Raw genomic sequence first — 23,444 nt, 5'->3', positions numbered from 1 at the left:
TTAATGCTCTTCTGCCTTAGAACCAATACTCAGTATTGATTCTAAGGTGGAAGGTAAGATTTAAAAAAAAAAAAAAAGAATGCAATATTCAGAGCAATCTGAGCAAATTATTATTGGATAGGAGAAGATGCAGCCAATTTAGTTCAATCTTTTTGCCTTATGTAGGAATTCTTGTTGGGGGAATGTTGTAGAGAGAATTCCTGTACAAATTCAATACCTGATTTTTTTTTTAAGCACCTTGATACTCTGCTAGTTTTTTCCCTTAAGGTAAGACTCTTCAAGTGGTGAAATATAGATTTAAAAAATAGGGGATGTGGTAGTAGGGAGAAACACATTTGTAGGAATCAGGTCTCTTTTTTGAAGTTACACTGGGTCTAAGCTTTGAAAAAAATAGCTAGGACTTTATATTGTTAAGATTTTAAAATCACATATATTATCTGATTTGATTCTTAGAACAATCCTGTGAGAATAGGGGTTATTATTATCACTTTGCAAACAGGGCACAGTAAGTACCTTGCCCCTAGGTAACACATCTAGAATCTGAAGCAGAATTTGAACTCAGGACCTCCAGATTCCCAAGTCTAACCTTCAACTAGTGAACTGTCCATTTGCTTCTGAAAAATTTTAGGGTTTTTAAGAGGCAGAGGTGAGGTCAGGGAAGAGCCCTTAGTCTCTAGAAGGACAACCTGCTTGGCCACATAGCTAGCTGTATGTAAGATGGGAGAAGAAACTTTGGATAGTTTGACTACAGTCAAAATGTAGAATAGGTGAGGATGGATAGAAAAATAGGTTGGACTCCTATTGGAAAGGGTCTTAAATTAAGAAAAGAAGACTATATTTTATTATAGAGACAAGGAACTCCTGAAGCTTCTTGAGGAAGTGAGTGACATGATCAGACCTATGTTTTAGCATTATCTCTTTGGTTATTTAAAGGATTAATTGTAGAGAGATTGGAATAGGGGACTCAAATTAGGAGGCCCCAAATTTGAGTTTGGGATGTATTGAGTTTTACATTTCTGTGGTATATGTAATTTGAGATGTAGTTTTGGAGATTAGGAGAGAAATGAATATTAGATATGTAGATTTGGGAGTCATTTTCCTGAAATGATAATTGAATACAAAAGAACCTGTCTAAATGGATAAAAGAGGAGGAGATTTGAAGGATGGCCTAGGACAGTGGTGGGCAATCTTTTGAGCTTGGTGTGTTAAAATTCGCTAAAAAAACGGAGCATAACTTGGGTGGTGTGTCACTTCAAGAAAAAACACCATAATTTCATGATTTTTATAGTTTAAATAACAAAAATTTATAATTGTAATATATAAATGTATTTAATAAATCTAAATAGGTAAATATTCATAAATATTTATAATTTATATTTATATTAATAATTTATAAAAATTAAATAAAAATCTAAATAGGTAAATATATACATATAGGCAGAATTGTCATCTATAGTGCATAGAGTGTTTACACTACACTACAGCAAATGTTTCATCCTTGGCATGTGGCCCCATACTTCTCTGTATGCAGCGTGTCATAGAAAATGGCTATGCGTGTCATAGCTTTGCCATCACCAGCCTAGTGAACCCTGAAGAAAATTCATATCCCACCATGGGAAATTCAAAAGGATTTGAATACAGAGGTAGGGAAAAATTCTAATTGAGTAGTGTCAGAACGAAGGGATCAAATAGGAAAGGGGAGGTCAGCTGGGTCTAAATCTGTGGCATTCTAGTCAGCTAAGGAAAAGGCATTGTATTTAATGATAGATTAATTATGGTAACTTTTGCATGAGACTTGAATGCAGTTGGTCTAGATAGCCTGCTAGTCCTGTAAACTCTGAAATTGCCTTTTTTTTTTTTTTTTTTTTTTAAACAGACTCATGTCCCACAGGCACCCAATTTGCCTGTGGTGATAAGAGTTTTCACTAACTCTTGCTTCTTCCTAAAAACTTTTTTTGGGTAATAGGTAATCTTAGAGATAGGGAATGAGCTCTAGATGAGACCCTTGATTTGCAATTTAGGTTGCAAATCTCTGCAGTTTATACTCATATGTATGATTTATCTGTTGAAAAATTAAATTAGAAAAGTAATTGAGGTTAGTGTGTCCTGAATTTGCTTGGACCGGTCTCAAAAATCCAGAGGTAGGGGATAAATTTTCCTAGCTTAGCCTAGGTAAAATCTATAATCTATGATATTCATAGAGTATTCACAATCTAGGAAGAAAAATATCAGTGGTGATGCTCACAAAATTCACAGAAAATAAAATCAGAAGACGATTTAGAAAACTCATGCTTCAGGTTATCTCTTCAGTAGTTTTAACAGAAATGAATAAACACATGCAAGGTGATCTAGAGATTTAACATAAAGAGGCAAACTTGACCTTTTAGCTAGTAGAGAATTGTTAGAATCATACATATGACTATAATATAGCTCTGGATGGATATCCTTTATTTAAGAGAAAGAAAATAGGAGAAAAAAATGCAAGGAGATAGTAGAGTATTGGGGCAAATGGATAGTTGCCAGCTTGGAGTCAGGAAAACTCATCTTCCAGAGTTCAAATACGGCCTTAAATATTTATTAGCTGTGTGATCCTGAGGGAATCAAAGTTTTCCTCATCTATAAAATGAGCTGGAAAAAGGGAATGGTAAACCATTCTAATATTTTTGCCAGTGGGGGCTCTTTGAGATCAAAACTATTTGCATAGTAATACTGAGATGTTTTAATTTCTAATATAATACATATCAACAGATATAATACACATTAAAATAAAGCTCTTTGAAGAAAGTCCACAATAATCTTTAAATTTTAAAAAAGAGTTCTGAGACTAAGCACATGCTAATTATATGTACCCACACACTGTTCTAAGCAATTGGAATGCAAATAAAAAAAAAACAAAGATAGATCTTCTGTCCCTTAGTAAGCCTCCAGTAAAATGGAGATGACAAACACAAGGGGAATGGTAAGTATCCAGGTAGTATTCAGACAAGTTACTGAAGTGGTTAGTTGGTGTTACATAGTCAACAGTTTATTCAATGCCTACTAGATGCCCAGGTACTGTGCAAAACTGGAGGTCCTGAAAGGCAAAGATATTGTCTTGGTTATCAAGGAACTCACAGTTTAATGGTAGATTGGTGGGTGGGAGGAGAGAAGAACACTGTAGGAACAATGACAGAATTGTCTTGATCATGGTCTTTGGATTGGATTGCAAAATGTATTCCTGGACAAGATAAGTCAAAAGCTTATTTATCTGAGCCAGTTGAACCTTGGGTGGTGTCCTGTAGAAAAAAGCACAAGTATTGAAGATAAGGATAAAGAGAATATAAGGCCTAGTAATATATAATATATATTAATAATATATATTATATATTAATAATATATTAATAATATATGTGAAAAAATGTAGCACAGAATTCCTCATTTTTGCCACTTAAAGTTTTAATCTAATGTGGGGGCAAAATCCCAGTCTTTTTTTTGGTCCCTTATTCACACATTATTTACAGGCATACCTTTTTCCAAGTAACTCTTCCCCAACATGACCAGTACAAATTTATTATTTACTATATAACAACTAGAAAAACTCAACATGCCTGACCATTTAATTATTCCAATGACTTTCATATTTATGACTTTCCTTCTGTGGCTAGTTGTCATGCAGACAAATATTTAGGGGCTGAAGTATCATAGTAGATGGTAGTGCTGGGCATTGAAAATTTGGTTCAAGTATTACCTCTAACATTGGGAAGCCAATATATATACTGTTAAGATGACTTTTCTGATAGTTATTAGTCTTCTTATCTATGGCCTGCAAACTTTTTTGATCATTCCAGTATGTTTATATGCACTTAAATTATGTATAACTACTGTTAAATAATTTGTATTTTAAAATATACTAAACTATAAATAAGAATGAGATAAAGATTAAATAATGTTTAATCTTTACGTAAATAAGCCACTGGAGTTTGAATAGAAAAGTGATAAAGCCAGATCTATGTTTTAGGAAGAAAGCTCTGGCAGCTATCTATGGGGAAATGGATTAGAGAAGAGGAACCTTAAGCAGAGACCAAAATTTAATTAGGCTATTTCAGTAGTTTGAGGTAATGAGGATTTGAACTAAATTGGTGGCTATTATCCCCATTTTACAGTTGAGGAGTCAGACAGAGGTTAAGTGATTTGTCTGGGATCACACAACTAGAAATTGTCTTAAGTCTGCATTTGAACTTGGGTCTTCCTGACTCCACACCTAGCAATTTAATCACTCACTGGACCATCTAACAAAGGAAGAAACAACATTTAGCAATTTGGATGTGTGTGGGTAAAGGAGAGGGAGGATTTAAATGTGATCTTGAGTGACTGGAAGGATGAATGGCAGTGTTTTTAGAAGAAATAAAAGCTTACCAGTAAGTTTTTCGGAAAGGATAATAGAATAAAAGCAACAACAAATACTTTTAAATAGTTCATTTATATATGTCCTCACTGCCCATTGAAGGAAAAAATGAAATCCTCTCAGAAATATGTACTGTCCAACAAAAACAAATTTCCGCTTTGGCCATGCCTAAAAATGTATGCTTCTGCATTTTAATTTTTATGATCTTACTGGCACTTAATCTTCAAGTTTTCAAACATCATTGCATTGATCATAAAGTCTTTCAAAGCTTCTTTGTTCTATAATGTGGTTATCATATAAATTGTACTAGTTCTACTCGCCACTTTTCTGCATGAGTTCAGAAAGATCTTCCCTTGAAGTCATCTTCTTATTTCTTTCTTTTTTTTTTTTTTTTTTTTTTTTATCCTGGGACTCCATTCTAGGAGCATAGGGCCACAACCAGTAGGCAATGGGACACACAGTCGCTCAGGGTCACCCAGCTGGGAAGTGTCTGAGCCCGGACTTGAACCTAGGACCTTTTGTCTCTAGGCCTGGCTCTCAATCCACTGAGCTAGCCCAGCTGCCCCTACTTTAGGTTGCAGTTTCTTTAGCAGATGTAGTTTTTTTACAGGGTGGGGTTGCTAGCCCCATGCCCAACCCTCCTCCTTTTTTCCTCGTGGGCTAGGGACCGTCCTTGGCCCAGGAGTGGTAAGGGTGGGCAGTAGGGGTCAAGTGACTTGCCCAAGGTCACACAGCTGGAAGTGTCCGAGGCCGGACTTGAACCTAGGACCTCCAGTCTCTAGGCCTGGCTCTCAATCCACAGAGCCACTCAGCTGCCCCTATTTCTTATAGCATAGTAATATTCTGTAACATTCACACACCACAATTTGTTTATCCATTTCTCAATAGGAGGACAACCCTTAGTTTCCAATTTTGGGCTACTGGTAATAGAAAATGTAATGCAGGATTTATGCAAGATCTGCCAGCTATAAATATTTTTGTTCATATAGATTCTGTTCATTAGTAGTGGTATAACTGGGTCAAAAAATGGCTGGACCATACACAGCTCTACCAGCTTAGTGTTGCTATTTTCATGTAGCCCCTTCAGCATTTGCTATTTCCCCCTACTTTGACATTTTTGCTAGAGGAATAAGTGTGAAATGAAATCGCAAGTTTAAGTTTGTGTTTTTCTAATACCGATTTAGAACATTTTCATATCATTGATAGTTTGGATTTCTTCCTTTGAAACTTCTTGTTGTAGGAATGGCTTAGTAAATTCATATTGTTTCCTTATGTCTTGGAATGAGACCTTTATCAGAGGAGCTTGTTGTAAAGATTTTTCCCCCCCTTTCTCTTCTAATTTTAGCTATTTGGTTATTTTTGTGTAAAATCTTTTATTTATGTAGTTAAATTTTTCCATTTTATCTTGTGTGAACTTCTCTATTTTTTAGTCATGAATTCTTCCCCTACACATAGATCTGGAAGGTAGTTTTGACCTTTTTCCTTCAAGTGTGTTTATGATGTGACTTTAGCTGCCTCATGTATCAATCTAGAGCTTATCTTGTTATATATGGCATGAGATGTTGGTCTTGTGAAAGGGAATTCTTTATTCTCTTTGTCTATTCTGAGTTTACACTTGTGAAAAGGAAATCCTTTATTCTTTTTCCCTAGTTGGAGTTGACACTTTGGTTAACATAGTACCCCTACTTAGTACCTTAGTACCTTCACTTGAAAACAAGATTAGTACCTTAGTACCTTCACTTGAAGACAAGATTAACTCTCCTTTGTTGCTACCTTTTTAATTGAATCAACAAAAGATTGAATAACCTACTTTAGTGCTAGGTAAGAAGCCTGCCAGATATTGGAGAGCTCCACCTTTTTTTTTTTAACTCAATCAGAAACTCGTGAATTCTTTCAAGAGTTCAGACCCTCGGAAACTGAGAACCTTTTTGATGAGAAGTTGATCTCAGGACACTCCCCCCTGGGCAGTGCTAGACAATTTGTAAACTGTGGTTGGCCCCTGTGAAGAGGGGAGGAGACAGGAAGCGAACTCCCTCAGGGGAGATAGTCTTTTGAGAAGATAGTCTGAAGAGGAGATTGTCTTTTGGAGATAGTCTTCTAACTGGGGAGAGTCTTAGAGGGAGCTTTGCTGGAGACTGCCACTTGAATCTTGGGCTTGGAGCTCAACTTCAACTTAGACTCTGACTCCTGGACTACTTCGTTGGGTGAGTGAAAGGCTGACTCCTTTCCTAGTTTCCATCTTGGAGAAGGTCACATGGTTACTCACCACCAGCCTTCCTGGTTGAGGGCTAATTAATCTCTGCCTGGATTAAGATAGGATAGATAACTTTTCTATCCCCTTACATTTCTCTATTTTATTGTTTCCTCCTTATTTTGTAAATTATTGTCCAATCATTAATTTTCAACTTTACATTTCAAATGTAATTTCTGCTGAATTGCTGCCTAATTTTAAATTTACTAGGAATTTAAATTTTCAGTTTTCCTAGTCAAATAGTAAATTTTCTCCCCAGTAACTGGGGTTTTTGGCTGAATGGAGAGAACTATGTTATTGCATTACTGACTATACTGTATTCAAAATTGTCCATTTTATCGTGTGTTCCTCTTAACTCCCTTCCTCCCCTTTTATTGATAGGTGATTTCTTCCTCAAATTTATTTACCATGCTATAATACATGTTTGTTGTTGATCTCTGCCTAGTTTTTGGCCATTTTTCCCAATAGTTTTTTGTCAAGTATGATAAGTTCTTATCCTAGTAGTTTAGGTTCTTGGGTTTTATTAAATATTATTAGGCTTCTGTGCCCCTTTGTTTTTGTTTGTTGTGCACCTACTCGGCTTTACCATAAAATCTGTTGAGTATTGCTTTGTAATAATTGTATAACTTGAGATCTGTTACGGCAAAGATTGCCTTCCTATATACTTTTTTCCATTATTTCCAAATGTTTCCATATTTGAGAATCTTGACCTTTGTTCTTCCAGATAAATTTCTGTTATTCTAGCCTTGCAAAGTAATCTGGTAATTTGATTGTTTTGGCACTAAATAAGTAAACTGATTTAGTAGTATTGTAATTTTTATTATATTGGCTCAGTCTACCCATGAGCACTTAATATTTTTCTGTTTAAGTCTACATTTTTATGTAATATTTATATTTTTAAAGTATTTTAAAAATGGATTTATAGTTGTATACACATAGTTTCCTCTGTGTTTTTTTTTTTTTTAAACTCTTACTTTTCATCTTGGAATCAATACTGTGTTCCAAGGCAGAAGACTGGTAAGGGCTATGCAACGGGGTTTAAGTGACTTGCTGAGGGTCACACAGTGAGGTGTGTAGTATCCAAGGTCACATTTGAACTCAGGACCTCCCATCCATGGGCCAGCTCTCAATCCACTGAGCCATTTAGCTGCTCCCTCCTTCCCCCATTAATGTTTCTCAGCAGGTAGATTTCCAAGTAATTTATACCTTCTTGTAGTTATTTTAAATGGAATTTCACTATCTTTTCCTGCTGAGTTTGGTTGGTAATGTACAAAAATAATCTTTTATGTGTGTTTATTTTATATCTTACAACTTAGCTGACATTATTTCAATTATTTTTTAGTTGACACTTGGGTTCTCTTGGCTTAAACCATCATACCACCAGAAAAAAGCAGTAATTTTGTTTCTTAGCCTATGTTCTTAACCTCAATTTCTTTTTCTTATTTCTAGCACTATATCAAATAGTGTTTTCCTTTTATTTAGATTTCAAAATGCTTATTTCAAGAAGTCATTGATTTGTATTTTCCTTTTTACCTGTCCTTCCTCTCCCCATTCCCCAGTACATAAAATGCAGTCCCCTTTGAAATTTCCTCAGCATTTCTTTAGGTCTTTAAATGGCATAATGGATAGAGCACTGGACCTAGAGTCTGGAAGCTCTGAATTCACATGAGACCCCAGATACTTATTAGTATATCATTTTCTTCCAAAATTAAAATGCAGATTGTTAAAAGCACCCAACTCATTAGATTGTTGAGAGGACCACATGACATATTTTAATGTGCTTAGCTTTTAAATAGGTACTGTCTTCCCTTCCTTCCCTTCTCCCCCTTCTTCTAATTTGCTATGTTTTCACTTTTCCTCTTAGCTTTTCCCATTAGAAGGAATGCTATTCCTAGGCACAGTCAGTGCATATTTACTAACCAGGAATTAAAAACTGTTTTAACCCTTTTAAAACATTCTAGGAAAACAAATTTTCTTTAGTAGAGTTTAGAGAAAATAGAACCACCATCCAAGAGGATTATGAACTTTTCTGTGTTAAGTCTTGATTATCATAGTGTGAGGAATGGGAAAACAAGTATGTTATCAGCATTTGTAATTCATGGCCTATAATTAATTTTATATCTTTTAGACCATAATGGCCCTTTATTTAATTTAATTTAATTTTCTTATTTTATTTAAGTATTTTTCCATAGTTATAATAAATCATGTTCTTTCCTTCCTTTTTTCCCTCCCCCCTCCCAGAGCTAACATGCAATTACACTGAGGTATGCATGTATTATCACTCAATATCTATTTCCATGTTATTCATTTTTGTAATAATCTTTTTAAAACCAAAACCCCACATCCAATACCCATATAAACAAGTGAAAAATTAAATATTTTCCTTCTTTGTTTCTGTTCCCACAGTTCTTTCTCTTGATGCAGATAGCATTCCTTCTTACAAATCCCTTGGGATTGTCCTGGATCATTGCATTGCTGTCAGTAGCCAAGTCGATTACATATGATTTTACTACAGTGTTTCAGTCTCTGTGTACAATGTTCTCCTGGTTCTGATCATTTCACTCCACATCAGTTTGTGTGGAGGTCTTTCCAGTTTGTATGGAAATCAAGCAGCTTATTGTTCCTTATTGCAAGATAGTATTCCATCACCATCATATACTGACTGTCATTTGTTCAGCCATTCACCAATTGAGGGACACCTCCTCACTTTCCAATTTTTTCACTACCCAAAGAGCGTGGCTATGAATTTTTTTGTACAAGTATTTTTCCTTATTATCTCTTTGGGGTACAAACCTAGTAGTGGATCAAAGGGTATGCATTCTTTTAAAGCCCTTACGGCATAATTTCCATATTGCCTTCCAGAATGGTTGGATCATTTCCCAACTTCACCAGTAGTGTATTGTTACGATTAAAAATGATAAAGGCTGCTATAAATATAGAAATTAGTAGTTTAATTAAAGCCATGCTGATAGAAATAAATCATTAGACCATGCGCCAGTAAGAATTCAAAACTGCCGCCTAGCCATAATTATCTCCCCTCTCCTCCTGCGCCCAGTAGCCAAAGAGGAAGTTCAAAGTCATTACAGGAGTCTATATTCCTTCTCTTACATCATCCCACTTCCTGTCTACCATGATGAATCATGGGAAATGTAGTTTCAAAGTCTCCCACATGTCCATAGAAAATATATATATATATATACTTTTAGATGGCATTTCCCAAATTTCACTTTTACAGTATTAGTGTCCCAATTTTACCACATCCCCTCCAACATATATTATTTTCCTTTACTTTCATATTGGTCAAGCTGATAGGTATGAGGTGGTACCTCAGAGTTGTTTTGATTTGCATTTCTCTAATCAGGAGGGATTTAGAACACTTTCATGTGTTTATTGATAGTTTTGATTTCATCATGTGAAAACTGCCTATTCATATCCTTTTGACTATTTGTCAATTGGGGAATGGCTTGATTTCTTGTACATTTGACTTAGTTCCTTATATATTTTGGAAATTAGACCTTTGTCAGATAATTCTGTTATAATTTTTTTTATCCCAGTTTGTTGCTTCCCTTCTAATTTTGGTTGCATTGGTTTTATTTTGTACAAAACCTTTTAAATTCAATATAATCAAAATTATTCATTTTGTATTTTGTAATATTCTCTATCTCTTGCTTGATCTTAAATTCCTTCCTTTCCTATAGCTCTGACAGGTATATTATTCTATGTTCACCTAACTTATTTATGATTTCACCCTTTATATTTGGAGCCATTTACTCATTTTGAAATTTTTATATAGTATACGGTTGTAAGATGTTGTTCTAAACCTAATATTTTCCATACTGTTTTCCAGTTTTCCAGGTAGTTTTTGTCAAATAGTGAGTATCTTTGGGTTTATCGAACACTAGCTTGCTGAAGTCATTTACGCGTAGTCCCATTGATCCATCCTTCTATCTCTTAGCCAGTACTATATTGTTTTGATGATCACTGCTTTGTAGTACAGTTTAAGATCTGTAACTGAACTGCTAGGCCTCCATCCTTCACTTTTTTTTTATTTGTTCCCATGATATTCTTAATCTTTTTATTCTTCCAGATGAACTTTGTTATAATTTTTTCTAATTCTATAAAAAAGTTTTTTGGTAGTGTGATAGGTATGGCATAGAATAAATAAATTAGTTTAGATAGGCTTGTCATAGCTTATAATTTAAATGACCATTGTTTTTACTTTATGGAACAGACTTTCAAATTAATTGTAAACCTCAAAGAAAGAAAATTTGATTTTAATTTTAGATTTTGACTTGACTGGGAGGGGGGGAGGCACGAAGGCTGAGGGAGTGGAAATTAAGAGTTGTAATTTTTTTGATATTGGAAACTTCCTATATCCCTGCTGCTCAGCAGCTTTGAACTTTGCCACGAGGACTTTGGGTAATAAATTGACTTTTCTTGGGGACTAAACAGCCAGTTTGTGTCAAAGACAGGACTTTAACTCGGGTCTATCTGGGTTGAGCTGGCCTGATTGGTGAGGTGGTAAAAACTTAGTATTTTATCTGATATTACATATTATGGTTCATGTTTTTTCCATTCTTCAAATCAACTGTAGTTTGACCTGACTTGATAAATATGCTCTAGTTGTCCTCATCTCCACACCTTACATCAGACCTCCTTTTCCTTCCATTGGGAGAAGTTAGTCTATTCATTTTTGAAAGTTGGGGCTGATTGGTCTTGGTTAGTCAAAGAATTGCAGTAAATGAAATCTTATCTGTTTAATATTTCAAATGTTATTTACCCTGGGCATCTCACATGAACCCTGACTCTCATTCTGAGTCTGACTGTGTCTCCTCTATCCCTCATCTTTTTGCTCTCAGAGTAGTAATAAAATCAAACCTTTGCTGCTAGAAAGAATGTGATAATTGCCACTTATGACCAGTTTCAGACCAAAATTGGATTCTCTAGTCATCACTCCTTTTATATGTTGTCTTCCCTGTTAGAATGTAAGCTTCTTGAGAAAGAATAATAGTCTCTCTTTTGTGCATATTTATTACAAGTTCCTGCACAGTATACAATACATAGTAGGTGCTTAATATGTATTTCTTTCTTTCTTTCTGACTTGCTAATAATAACTTCAAGGCTGGTTTTCTATTTATGTTTCACTTGCACTCCTAGATCTCAATTTTGTTGAATTTGTTTTTATATAATGTTATGGGAGAGATATGACCAAATTCTGATATTTGATAGTTGTATTTATTGTTGGTATATGCTAAATAAATTTTTTTGGGAAAAGCTGAACTCAAAATTTAGAGTTATCTGTATTTAAATAATTTAAATAAATAAAAAATTACCTCAGAGATGGCATCAGTGAGTATTATTAAAATGAATCTGTTAATGGAATTCTAGGTAATTTCTTTCTTTCTTTTTTTAAATCACAGTGATTTTTTTGAACGAACTATTCTTTGTAATAGTCTTGTGTGGAGCTGTGCTGTGACTGGCAAACCTGGACTCACCTATCAGGAGGCCCTTGAATCAGAGAAAAAAGCAAGACAGAATCTTCAAAGTTTTCCAGAACCACTAATAATTCCAGTTTTATATTTGACTACCCTTACCCATCGCTCACGACTGCATGAAATTTGTGATGATATCTTCGTTTATGTCAAGGATCGGTATTTTGTTGGAGAAATTGTTGAAGTAGTTAGGAACAGTGGTGCAAGGTAAAGCATTTTGGATGTAATATTTCTAAATCGTACATTCTCTCTATTCATTACATATTGAACTCAGTGCTTGGCTTCTAGTTGGCACTTAATAAATGCTTGGTTAATATATAATTTGTCTGCAAGAAAACAAAAAATTGTGTCATTCAGTGACAGAAATGTTTGCTGTTGTTATATGTATGTATTTAATTAATTTTCAATTAAGTTTATCTTAATGATTAATATTAGAAATTTTGAATTTTTAGAAAATATAATGGTTAGTCAATAGGGATATTTAAAAAATTTGTTAAAATATTTTTTTTAAGAGTTTTTGGTTTTTTTTTTTTTTTTAAACCCTTGTACTTCGGTGTATTGTCTCATAGGTGGAAGATTGGTAAGGGTGGGCAATGGGGTTCAAATGACTTGCCCAGGGTCACACAGCTGGGAAGTGGCTGAGGCCGGGTTTGAACCTAGGACCTCCTGTCTCTAGGCCTGACTCTCACTCCACTGAGCTACCCAGCTGCCCCCTGTTAAAATATTTTTAACAAGGTTTTTTTTATATGAAATGATCTGATAACATTTTTGTAATATTTATATAGTAGCTAGCATTTATATCGTGTTTTAAGATTCATAAACTTGCCATGTATTCTTATTTGATCCTCATTACAGCCCTATTAGGTAGGTACTTTTATTATCCCTGTGTTGTGGATAAGGAAACTGAGTCTGATTAGAGGTTCAGTGACTACATAGCTCAGTATCTGAGGCTCCTTTTGATTTTGGGTCTTTCTAGCTCTCAAGTCCAGGAATCTGTATTGAATCACCTCAATGCCTCTTTATATATATGTATTTTTAATTTAAATATTTTTCCATGGTTACATGATTCTTGTTCTTTCCCTTCCCTTTTTCCCCTCTCCCCTCCCAGAGCTGACAAGCAATTACACTGGGGTATACATGTATTATCACTCAATAACTATTTCCATATTATTCATTTTTGTAATAATCTTTTAAAAACCAAAACCTCATATCCAATACCCATATAAACAAGTGAAAAATTAAATATTTTCCTTCCACGTTTCTACTCTCATAGTGTTTTCTCTTGATGTGGATAGCATTCCTTTTCATAAGTCCCTTATGATCATTGCATTGCTATCAGTACCCAAGTTGATTACATATGATTGAACCCCACAGTGTTTCAGTTTCTGTGTACAGTGTTCTCTTGGTTTTGCTCATTTCACTCTGCATCAGTTTGTGGAGGTCTTTCCAGTTCATATGGAAATCAAGCAGTTTATTGTTCCTTATTCTTTATTCCATCACCATCATATACCACATTTTGTCCTCTTTTATTTTGGTGACTGATTTGTTTCTGTGCTAAATAGAAGTTTGCCAGCCCAAAAAGTCTGGAATCACTGTATATAATGGATAATTCAGACTTTTTCAAACTTTTCTAAGAAATGATGAGTATAAGTGTTGCATATCTAGATATACTTATGTGTTATATATATATCATTAACTAAAACTTTTTGTCTCATATGTATCATAAAAGGCATTAGGAGCAATCCTTGGAATTTTTTCCCCTGTTAAAGAACAATTTTATATTTAGAAATTTTCTATATTTTAGTGAAATGAATTGTTTGAAATTTAACCATTCAGGCAGCTTAATTTTTATAAGTAATATCCTTATAATTAGTAGTTTATCTATACTTTGTGAGGGAAAAGTCATTTTCCAGGCTAAACGAAATGAATTTGTTATAAAATGCTATAGCTAAATCATAAAAAGCTAGTAATATTTATTTACATTATGTTAATTTCATAGCGCTTATTAGGACTAAAATATCTGTTTGAGGATGGTAAATTGCATCCTTATCTGGTAAAATAGGTTATTGCCTTTTGTAAAAACCATCAATGATCTTTATTTTTACCACCTTCATTATTTACATAATTTTCAGCAAAAAATATGATTAAATCTTTTAAAATAATAGCAAAAGGGAATCAATAGCTTAGATAATATTATCATTTAACTTTTGTGCTTTGATCCCAATTACTAAATAAATGTTAACTATGCTACTGGGGAAAGGGTGTACGTACCTAAAGACATTCTTCCTTTTGTAGCCATTGATGGTAGTTGGATGACTTTGTAAAGATCATAGTGTTCCATTTTAACTATTTTGAGGGGTAATATTTTGATACTTTAGAAATTTTACGTGGACCCTTGAAGATTATGAGAAAATGGTGGAATAAGGCAGGAAATTACATAGATCTCCCAAATACCCCTACAAATAATTTAAAATAATGCCTCTAAATGAACTTTAAGAGGGGTAGAAATAGTTTAAAATGCTGGTAAAGCCTTTGTCTATCCTAGGACAACTTAGGAGATATTAAGAAAGATCTGATATCTGGAGTGTTACAGGTACTATAGTCAATAAACAACAAACCTAGGAGGCAACTATGTAAGCAGAAGCCTCTGCTTCAGGAGTTTTTGTCCCACAGACTGTGATGGGGTTAGGTGACTAAGTCAGACAAAGATATGCTTATTACCAGATTGGTTTGGGGATCTTGCTGCCTGTGATCACTCACAGGAGAGCAGAGCCCATAGTTTCTTTTCTAGGTTAGAGGAAGAATCACAGGGAAGAGAGAGTGTTTCTGGTGATAGTGGTGTTGGGGGTTTGGGACTCACAGAGAGGAGTACATAAAGTTACTTATTTACCAAGTGTGTATTGGAGGAACAGTGACCACATCTTACCTTGGAGTATAGAAATCAAGAGGTCAGAGGCCCACAGATAGAGTTTACAAATCAACAGTATGAAAAGCCTGAGACATCATCCTCCATAACCATGGAACAGAGCCTAGCCCTGACATAAAAGTAACAACCAAGAAATAGGCCAGTTAAAAAAAAAAAAACCTAAAGAGAAAGAACCTGACCATACATAGCTACAGTGGTGATAGAGAATATCGGGGTTCAAACTCAATGAAGTCAACACAGTTGCTTCTGAAGTTTCAAAGAAAAAAGCCCAAAAAGAGTTCTTGGAAGAACTTAAAAAGGATGTAAAAAACTAGAGATGTTGAAGAACAATTAAGAAAAAAGTAATGCAATAAAAAGCAAGAGAATTATGAAAAGAAAGTCAACCAATTGGAAAAAGAGATGCTAAAACTTAACAGAAAGAAATTTTAACTCCTTAAAAATTAGAATTGGGCCAGGGAAACTAAAGACTTCTTAAAACATCAAAAAATAATTAAACAGGGGGCAGCTGGGTAGCTCAGTGGAGTGAGAGTCAGACCTAGAGACAGGAAGTCCTAGGTTCAAACCCGGCCTCAGCCACTTCCCAGCTGTGTGACCCTGGGCAAGTCACTTGACCCCCATTGCCCACCCTTACCAATCTTCCACCTATGAGACAATATACCGAAGTACAAGGGTTTAAAAAAAAAAGAAACAAAATAAAAAGATTAAAAAAAACAGAAGAGAATGTGAAATATTTCTTTAGAAGTAGAACTGATGTAGCAAACAGATTGAAGAAAGAGAGAGTATTTGTCTAGAACTAGATGGTAAAATAGAAATGGTAAAAATCCAACCATCACTTCTGAAAGATTCCAAAATGTAAATTCACAGGAGCATCATAGCTAAATTTCAAAGCCCTCAGGTCACGGAGAAAACATTACAAGCAACTAGAAAGAAACAGTTTAAATATTGTGGAGTTGTAGTCAGGATAACACAAGATTTAGCAGTTTCTTAAAAAATTGAAGGCCATAGGACATAATATTCCAAAGAGCAAAGGAACTGAGTTTGCAACCAAGAATTACCCACCCAACAAAGCTGAATGTTATTTTGCAAGAGAAAAAATGGATACTTTAATGAACTGAAGAAGTTTCAGGAATTGTCAAGGAAAAATCCTAGAACGTAAAAGAAATTTTGACATATGAGACTCAGGAAAATATAAGAAGATAATCATGAAAGACTAAGTATAAGGGATTTAATAAGGTTAAGTTGTTTTCTTGTATAGGAAAATGGTATTTTTAACTGTTAAGAATGCTATCATTACTAGGGCAGTTCTGAGAGAGAAGGCTTGGAGCTGAGTTGATTATGATTGGATGATCCTAAAAAATAAAATTGGTTAGGGAGAGGTAAAATGGAGAAAATTATATCATATAAAAGAGGAAAGAATGGAAGGGCTGTTAAAGTGGAGGGTGTAGTGTAGACTGTTAATAAATGGGTAGTGTAGGACCCTTATTCTCATCTAAACTTGGATAAACAAGGAATAACATCTAATGAGTATAAAAGTTTTCTTAACTGACAATAGGATGATAAGGAAAGAGAGAGAGGATAAGAGGGGAGGGCCTCTTCAAAAAGGGATATGGACTAGGGAGAGGCAGTGGTTAGAAGTAAATTAGACTTCTGAGGAGAGAGAGTAATAAATAGTGAGGAAAAATAGATTCAACAGAAATAACACTAATCATTATAATTGAATGTAAGTGGGATAAACACAAATAAAATGGAAATGGAATGGATCAAAAACCAGAACTCTGCAATATTATTGTTTATGAAAAAATTCTTTTAAATGAGAGACATACATAAGAGTCAAAATAAAGATCTAGAGTAGAATTATATTTCAGATGATGCAAAAAAAATAGAGGTAGCATTTCAAACAATTAAAATATATTTAATTAAAAGGGATAAACAGGGAAATTATCTTAAAAGAAAAGGTACCATGGATAATGAAGTAATATCAGTACTAACTATATGTACCAATTGCAACATCACTCAGATTTTTAAAGGAAAAGCTAAATGAACTATGGGTTGGAAATAGCAAAGCTCCAACAGTGGCTGACTTTAACCTTCCCCTCTCAGACCTAGATAAATCTAGCCAAAAAATAAATGAAAAAAAAAAAAAAAATCAAGGAGATGAATAGAATACTAGATATGGTTGCTATCTGGAGGTAATTGAATGGAACTAAGGAATATATATATATATATATATTTTTTTTTTTTTCTCATCAGTACATAGAACCTTTACAAAAAGTGACTATATGTTAGGACATAACAACTTTATAATTAAATGAAAAAAAGCAACACTTCCCAGCTGTGTGACCCTGGGCAAGTCACTTGACCCCCATTGCCTGCTCTTACCACTCTTCTGATTTGGAGCCCAAGACAGAAGGTATGAGTTTAAAAAAAAAATGCAAAAAAGCAGAAATGTCAAATGTATCCCTTTAAGATTATAATGTAATAAAAATATATTCAATAAAGGGCCAGGGAAACACATTAAAAATTAATATGGGTTAAAGAACAAGCTATAGAGACAATAAATAATTTTATTAAAGGGAAAGATAATGAGACAACGTACTAAAACCCTGTGGAATACAGCAAAGCCAATAATTAGAGAAAGTTTATAATTCTAAATGTTTATATCAGTAAAATAGAGAAAGAACAGATCAATGAATTGAGTGTAATAAAAAAATTTAAAATCCTCCTACACTAAATGAAAATTCTATAAATTAGAGGTAAGATGAATAAAACTGAGTGTAATAAAACCACTGACTTATTAAATAAAACTAGGAATTGGTTTTATGAAAGTACTCTAATAAAATAAAGCCATCAATTAATATGATTTTTAAAAAAAAGAGAAAACCAAATAACCAAGACCCGAAACAAAAAGGGTTAATATGCCAGTAATGAAGATTAAATAAAAGTAACAATTGCTTTTGATTTTGCCTATGCAAATTCTATGCAAATAAATTTAAACAATTTAAGTGAAATGAAGGGATACTTTAAAAAATATAAACTGCATAGATGAACAGAAATGGAAGTAGAATATCCTCATAAGAAAAAAGCATCAGTACCACATGTATTCAAAAGTGAATTCTACTAAACATTTAATGATCTACCAATTCCAATATTAAATAAAAAAGTTGGAATAACAAGTGAAAGAATCCTACCAAACTCCTCTGATCAAACAAATACAATGCTGATTACCTAAACCAGGAAGAGCCAAACCAAAGAAAATTATAAACCAATTTCATTAATGAATACAAAAATGTAAGTTACTATGTATACAGTAAGTATATCACAAATATTGTAATTATGACCAAGTGGGATTTGAACCAGGAATGCAGGGATGGTTTCATATAAGGAAAACTATGAACAGAATTGATTATACCAATAACAAAAGTAAGAAAAATCACAAGATTCTATCAATAAATGCAGAAAAAACTTTCTGCAAAATACAACACTTGTTCCTGTTAAAAACACTCGAAAGAATAGGCATAAATGGATTTTCCCTTAAAATAAGAAATATCTACCCTAAAACTACTAGCAAGCATTATCTTTACCAGGGATTAGTTAGAAACCTTCCCAGTGAGATCAGGAATGAAAGAAGATGCTGATTATTATCAGTATTATTTAGTATTGAACTAAAAATGCTAGCAATTTCAGTAAAAGGAGAAAAAGAAATTGAAGGAACCAGAATGGGCAAAAGTAATACAAATCGGGGGCAGCTGGGTAGCTCAGTGGATTGAGAGCCAGGCCTAGAGACGGGAGGTCCTAGGTTCAAATCCGGCCTCAGACACTTCCCAGCTGTGTGACCCTGGGCAAGTCACTTAACCCCCATTGCCTACCCTTACCACTCTTCCACCTATAAGTCAATACACAGAAGTTAAGGGTTCAAAGTAAAAAAAAATTAAAAAAAAATCTAAAAAAAAAAAAAAGTAATACAAATCTTCTCTTTTTGCAGATAACATGATGTTATAATGTAGAAAATCCTATATTTTCCACTAAAAAACCTAGTTGAAACAATTTAAGCGAAGTAATAGGATATAAAATAAACCCACATAAATCATTAACATTTCTGTTATCAAGAAAACCCTACAAGAAGGGACAATAATAGAGATACTCATTTAAAAATAACCACACAGCATAACACACCTGGGAAGTATACTTGATAAGACAAATTCAGAGACTACATGAGCATAATTAAAAAGTACTTTTTATTCAAAGAGAGTCAGATTTAAATAATTGGAGAAATATTATTCATTCATTGATGGGCAGAGTCAATATAATAAAAATGATTCTACCTATACTAATAGACTTATTCAATACCATCCCAATTATTTAAATTGTAATTTATATATTATAAAATTATTTGAACCAGAAAGGCTAACAAAATTAATTTGGAAGAACAAGAGGTCAATAACATTAAAAGAATTAATAAAAAATGTAAAGGAAGTCTAGCAGTATGAGATCATAAACTATTATAAGTTGGTAATGTTAGAAAAGTGAATCAGTGGAACAGAGCAGAGGTAATACACTAAGTTATAGTAACTTTTTGTTTAATAGAAGTAAAGTCTTAAGCTTTTTTTATTCATGATCAGATTTATGAATAGAAGAGGAATTTATGAATAAATAAGATAACATCATGAGATGTAAAACTGATAATTTTTATTACATTAAAATTTTTATACAAATAAAATCAGTGTTACCAAGATTTAGAATAAAAGTAGAAAATTAGGAAAAGAAATTTTGGAGACAGTTAATTGGATAGAGAGGTCTTATATCTCAAATATACAGAGAACTTTACTAAATGTATAAGAAAATGAATCACCCTCCTATTGATAAGAGGGCAAAGAATAAGTACAGGCAGTTTTTGGAGGAAGATATCAAAGCTACATATAGTTTTATGAAAAAAGGCTGTAAATCATTACTGATTAGAGAAATGCAAATAAAAACAATTTTGAGATACCTGGCTAAAATGACTGATGGGGGGGGGGATAAATGACAAATGTTTGAGGGGGTGTTGAAAAATTAGGACATTAAAAGTACGGTTGATGGAACTATGAATTAATCCAGCTGTTTCAAAAATTTATTTTAATTTTTTTAATCTTTTATTTTTCCAAAAACATGTAAAACCAATTTTTATCATTAGTTTCATAATTTTGAGTTCCAAGTTTTCTCCCTCCCTTTCTCCCTGTTTCCTGAGACAGTAAGCAATTTGTTATAGGTTATACAAGGGATATCATGCAAAGCATTTCCATATTAGTCATGATGTGAAAGAAGATACATATTACTTTAAAAAAAAAATAAATTGAAAGTATACTTCAGTCTGCATTCAGAATCATCAGTACTTTATCTGGATAGTTTTGGATTATTGAATTGCTGAGACTAGCTAAGTCGTTCATAATCATTCATACAATATTGCTGTTATTGTGTACAGTGTTCCAAATCACTTCCTTTTGTTGGTTTATTTAAGTACTGCTTATCATTCCAATAACATGTAAAATGTATTCTGTAAGTCAATGATGGGGGCAACCTTTTGAGCTTGGGGTGTCAAAATTTGGCAAAAAAACCCGAACCTCACTTGGGTGGTGTGTCACTTCAAGAAAAAAACATAATTTCATGATATTTATAGCTTAAATAACAAAAATGTATAATTGTAATATATAACTATTTAATAAGCCAAAAACCAATTATTTAACTTACCTGCTTAGTGACAGTTGTTTTGGCCTACAGACGTCCGGCACAAGAGTGTCTATACTACATTACAGCAAATGTTTCATCCTCAGCATGTGGCTCCATACTTCTGTATGTGGCCTTGTTTCATCAAAAATGGCTACGCGTGTCAGTGGTTTGCCATCAGGGCCATAAGTAGTAGTCCACACAGTAGTATTACATTGCAATCATATACTACAGTGATTCTCAAAGGGGCTGCTACCGCCCCCTGGTGGGTGCTGCAGCGATCCAGGGTGGCGGTGATGGCCATAGGTGCATTTATGTTTCCTATTAATTGCTATTAAAATTTAAAAACAATTTCCATGGGGGCTAAGTAATATTTTTTCTGGAAAGGGGGCAGTAGACCAAAAAAGTTTGGGAACCACTGATATTCTACAACTTCTTCAACCATTCCCAAAATGATGGATGCTCTCTCAATTTCCAATTTTTTGCCACCACAAAAAGAGCTGTTAAACATATTTTTGTACAAATAGATCCTTTTATTTTTTGTTTCGTTTCTAATCTCTTTGGGATATAGACTTTGTAATGGTATTGCTGGATCAAAGGGTTTGCAGACTTTGGGCTTAGTTCTAAGTTGCCTTCCAGAATGGTTTCAGTTCACAAATCCATCAACTGTGTTAGTGTCTCAGTTTTCCCACAACTCCTCCAATATTTGTAATTTTCCTTGTCATATTGGTCAGTCCTAATAGGTACAAGGTGGTACCTCAGAGTTGTTTTAATTTGCATTTCTCTCTAATCGTGATTTAGAGAAGTGATGCAAAATGAAATGATAGAACCAGGAGAATGTTGTACATAGTAGCAGCAATAAAGTATGATGATCAGCTATGAATGGCATATCAGAAATGGAAAGATCCAGGACAACTCCAAAGGATCCAAGACAAAAAAGACTGCATTGATATAGAAGAAACTGATTATGTCTGAAGCATGCATACCATTCTTTATTTCCTCCATGAATTTTTTCTAGTGTAATGTCTTCTTTCACAACATGATGAAAATGGAAAAATATGTATTGTACAACCTATAGGAAGGAGGAAGAGAACATGGATTGCAAAATGCCAGAAAATAATTATTGAAAATTATATTGACATATAATCTGGAAAAATGAAAATAAAAAAGTTTTTTTAAAAATAGTGATTTAGAACATTTTTTCACATGACATATAGTTCTGATATTTCTTCTGAAAACTGCCTGTTCATATCTTTTGACCATTGGTAAATGACTTGTTTTCTTATAAACTTGATTCTGTTTTTAATGTTTTTAAGAAAATGAGGCATTTATTAGAAATGTTTGTTATAAACACCGCCCCCTCCACCCCCTCCCCCTTTTGCTTTCCTTCTAATCTTTTTTTTTTTTAAATTTTTAATTTTTAGAAAAATTTTCCATGGTTACATAATTCATGTTTTTACTTTACCCTTCACCCCCTCAACCCCCCACCCCCACCCCCAGCTAACTAGCATTTCTACTGGTTTTAACGTGTAGTTATTCAAGACTTACTTACATATTATTGATAGTTACATTGCTGTGGTCTTTTCGGGTCTACATCCCTAGTCATGTCCTCATCAACCTAAGTGTTCAAGCAGTTGTTTTTCTTCTGTGTTTCCACTCCTGTAGTTCTTCCTCTGAATGTGGGTAGCATTCTTTTCCATAAATCCCTCAGAATTGTCTTGGGCCATTGAATTACTGCTAGTACAGACGTCCATTACATTCAATTTTACCACAGTGTATTGGTCTCTGCGTACAATGTTCTTCTGGCTCTGCTCCTTTCACTCTGCATCAGTTCCTGGAGGTCTTTCCAGTTCACATGGAATTCCTCCAGTTTATTATTCCTTTGAGCACAATAGTATTCCATCACCAACATATACCACAATTTGTTCAGCCATTCCCCAATTGAAGGACATGCCCTCCTTTTCCAGTTTTTTTGCCACCACAAAAAGCGCAGCTATAAATATTTTTGGGCAAGTCTGTTTATCTATGATCTCTTTGGGGTACAAACCCAGCAATGGTATGGCTGGATCAAAGGGCAGGCATTCTTTTATAGCCCTTTGAGCATGATTCCAAATTGTCAGCCAGAATGGCTGGATCAGTTCACAGCTCCACCAGCAATGCATTAATGTCCCAATTTTGCCACATCCCCTCCAACATTCATTACTCTTCCCTGCTATCATTTTAGCCAATCTGCTAGGTGTGAGGTGGTACCTCAGAGTTGTTTTCATTTGCATTTCTCTAATTATTAGAGATTTAGAACACTTTCTCATGTGCTTATTGATAGTTTTGATTTCTTTATCTGAAAATTGCCTATTCATGTCCCTTGCCCATTTATCAGTTGGGGAATGGCTTGATTTTTTTATACAATTGATTTAGCTCCTTGTATATTTGAATAATTAGACCTCTGTCAGAATTTTTTGTTATAAAGATTTTTTCTCAGTTTGTTGTTTCCCTTCTGATTGGTTGCATTGTTTTTGTTTGTACAAAAACTTTTTTAATTCAATATAATCAAAATTATTTATTTTACATTTTGTAATTTTTTCTGTTGGTTTTAAAATCTTTCCTTTCCCAGAGATCTGACAAGTATACTATTCTGTGTTCACCTAATTTACTTACCGTTTCCTTCTTTATATTCAAGTCTTTCACCCATTC

At 33.9% G+C, this 23,444-nt stretch overlaps 1 protein-coding gene across 1 annotated transcript in view; it reads left to right on the top strand.

Moving 5' to 3' along the window:
* BAZ1A (bromodomain adjacent to zinc finger domain 1A) overlaps positions 1-23,444 on the top strand; it is a 150,056-nt gene that overhangs the window by 7,673 nt on the left and 118,939 nt on the right. The window contains exon 3 of the mRNA XM_044664753.1: positions 12,056-12,334. Within this exon, the coding sequence (XP_044520688.1) occupies positions 12,056-12,334 (279 nt within the window). The remainder of the gene's footprint in view (positions 1-12,055; positions 12,335-23,444) is intronic.

Source organism: Gracilinanus agilis, chromosome 2 (assembly GCF_016433145.1).
Source record: "Gracilinanus agilis isolate LMUSP501 chromosome 2, AgileGrace, whole genome shotgun sequence".
Classification (NCBI taxonomy): Eukaryota; Metazoa; Chordata; class Mammalia; order Didelphimorphia; family Didelphidae; genus Gracilinanus; species Gracilinanus agilis.
This window is presented reverse-complemented; position numbering and strand designations above follow the sequence as displayed.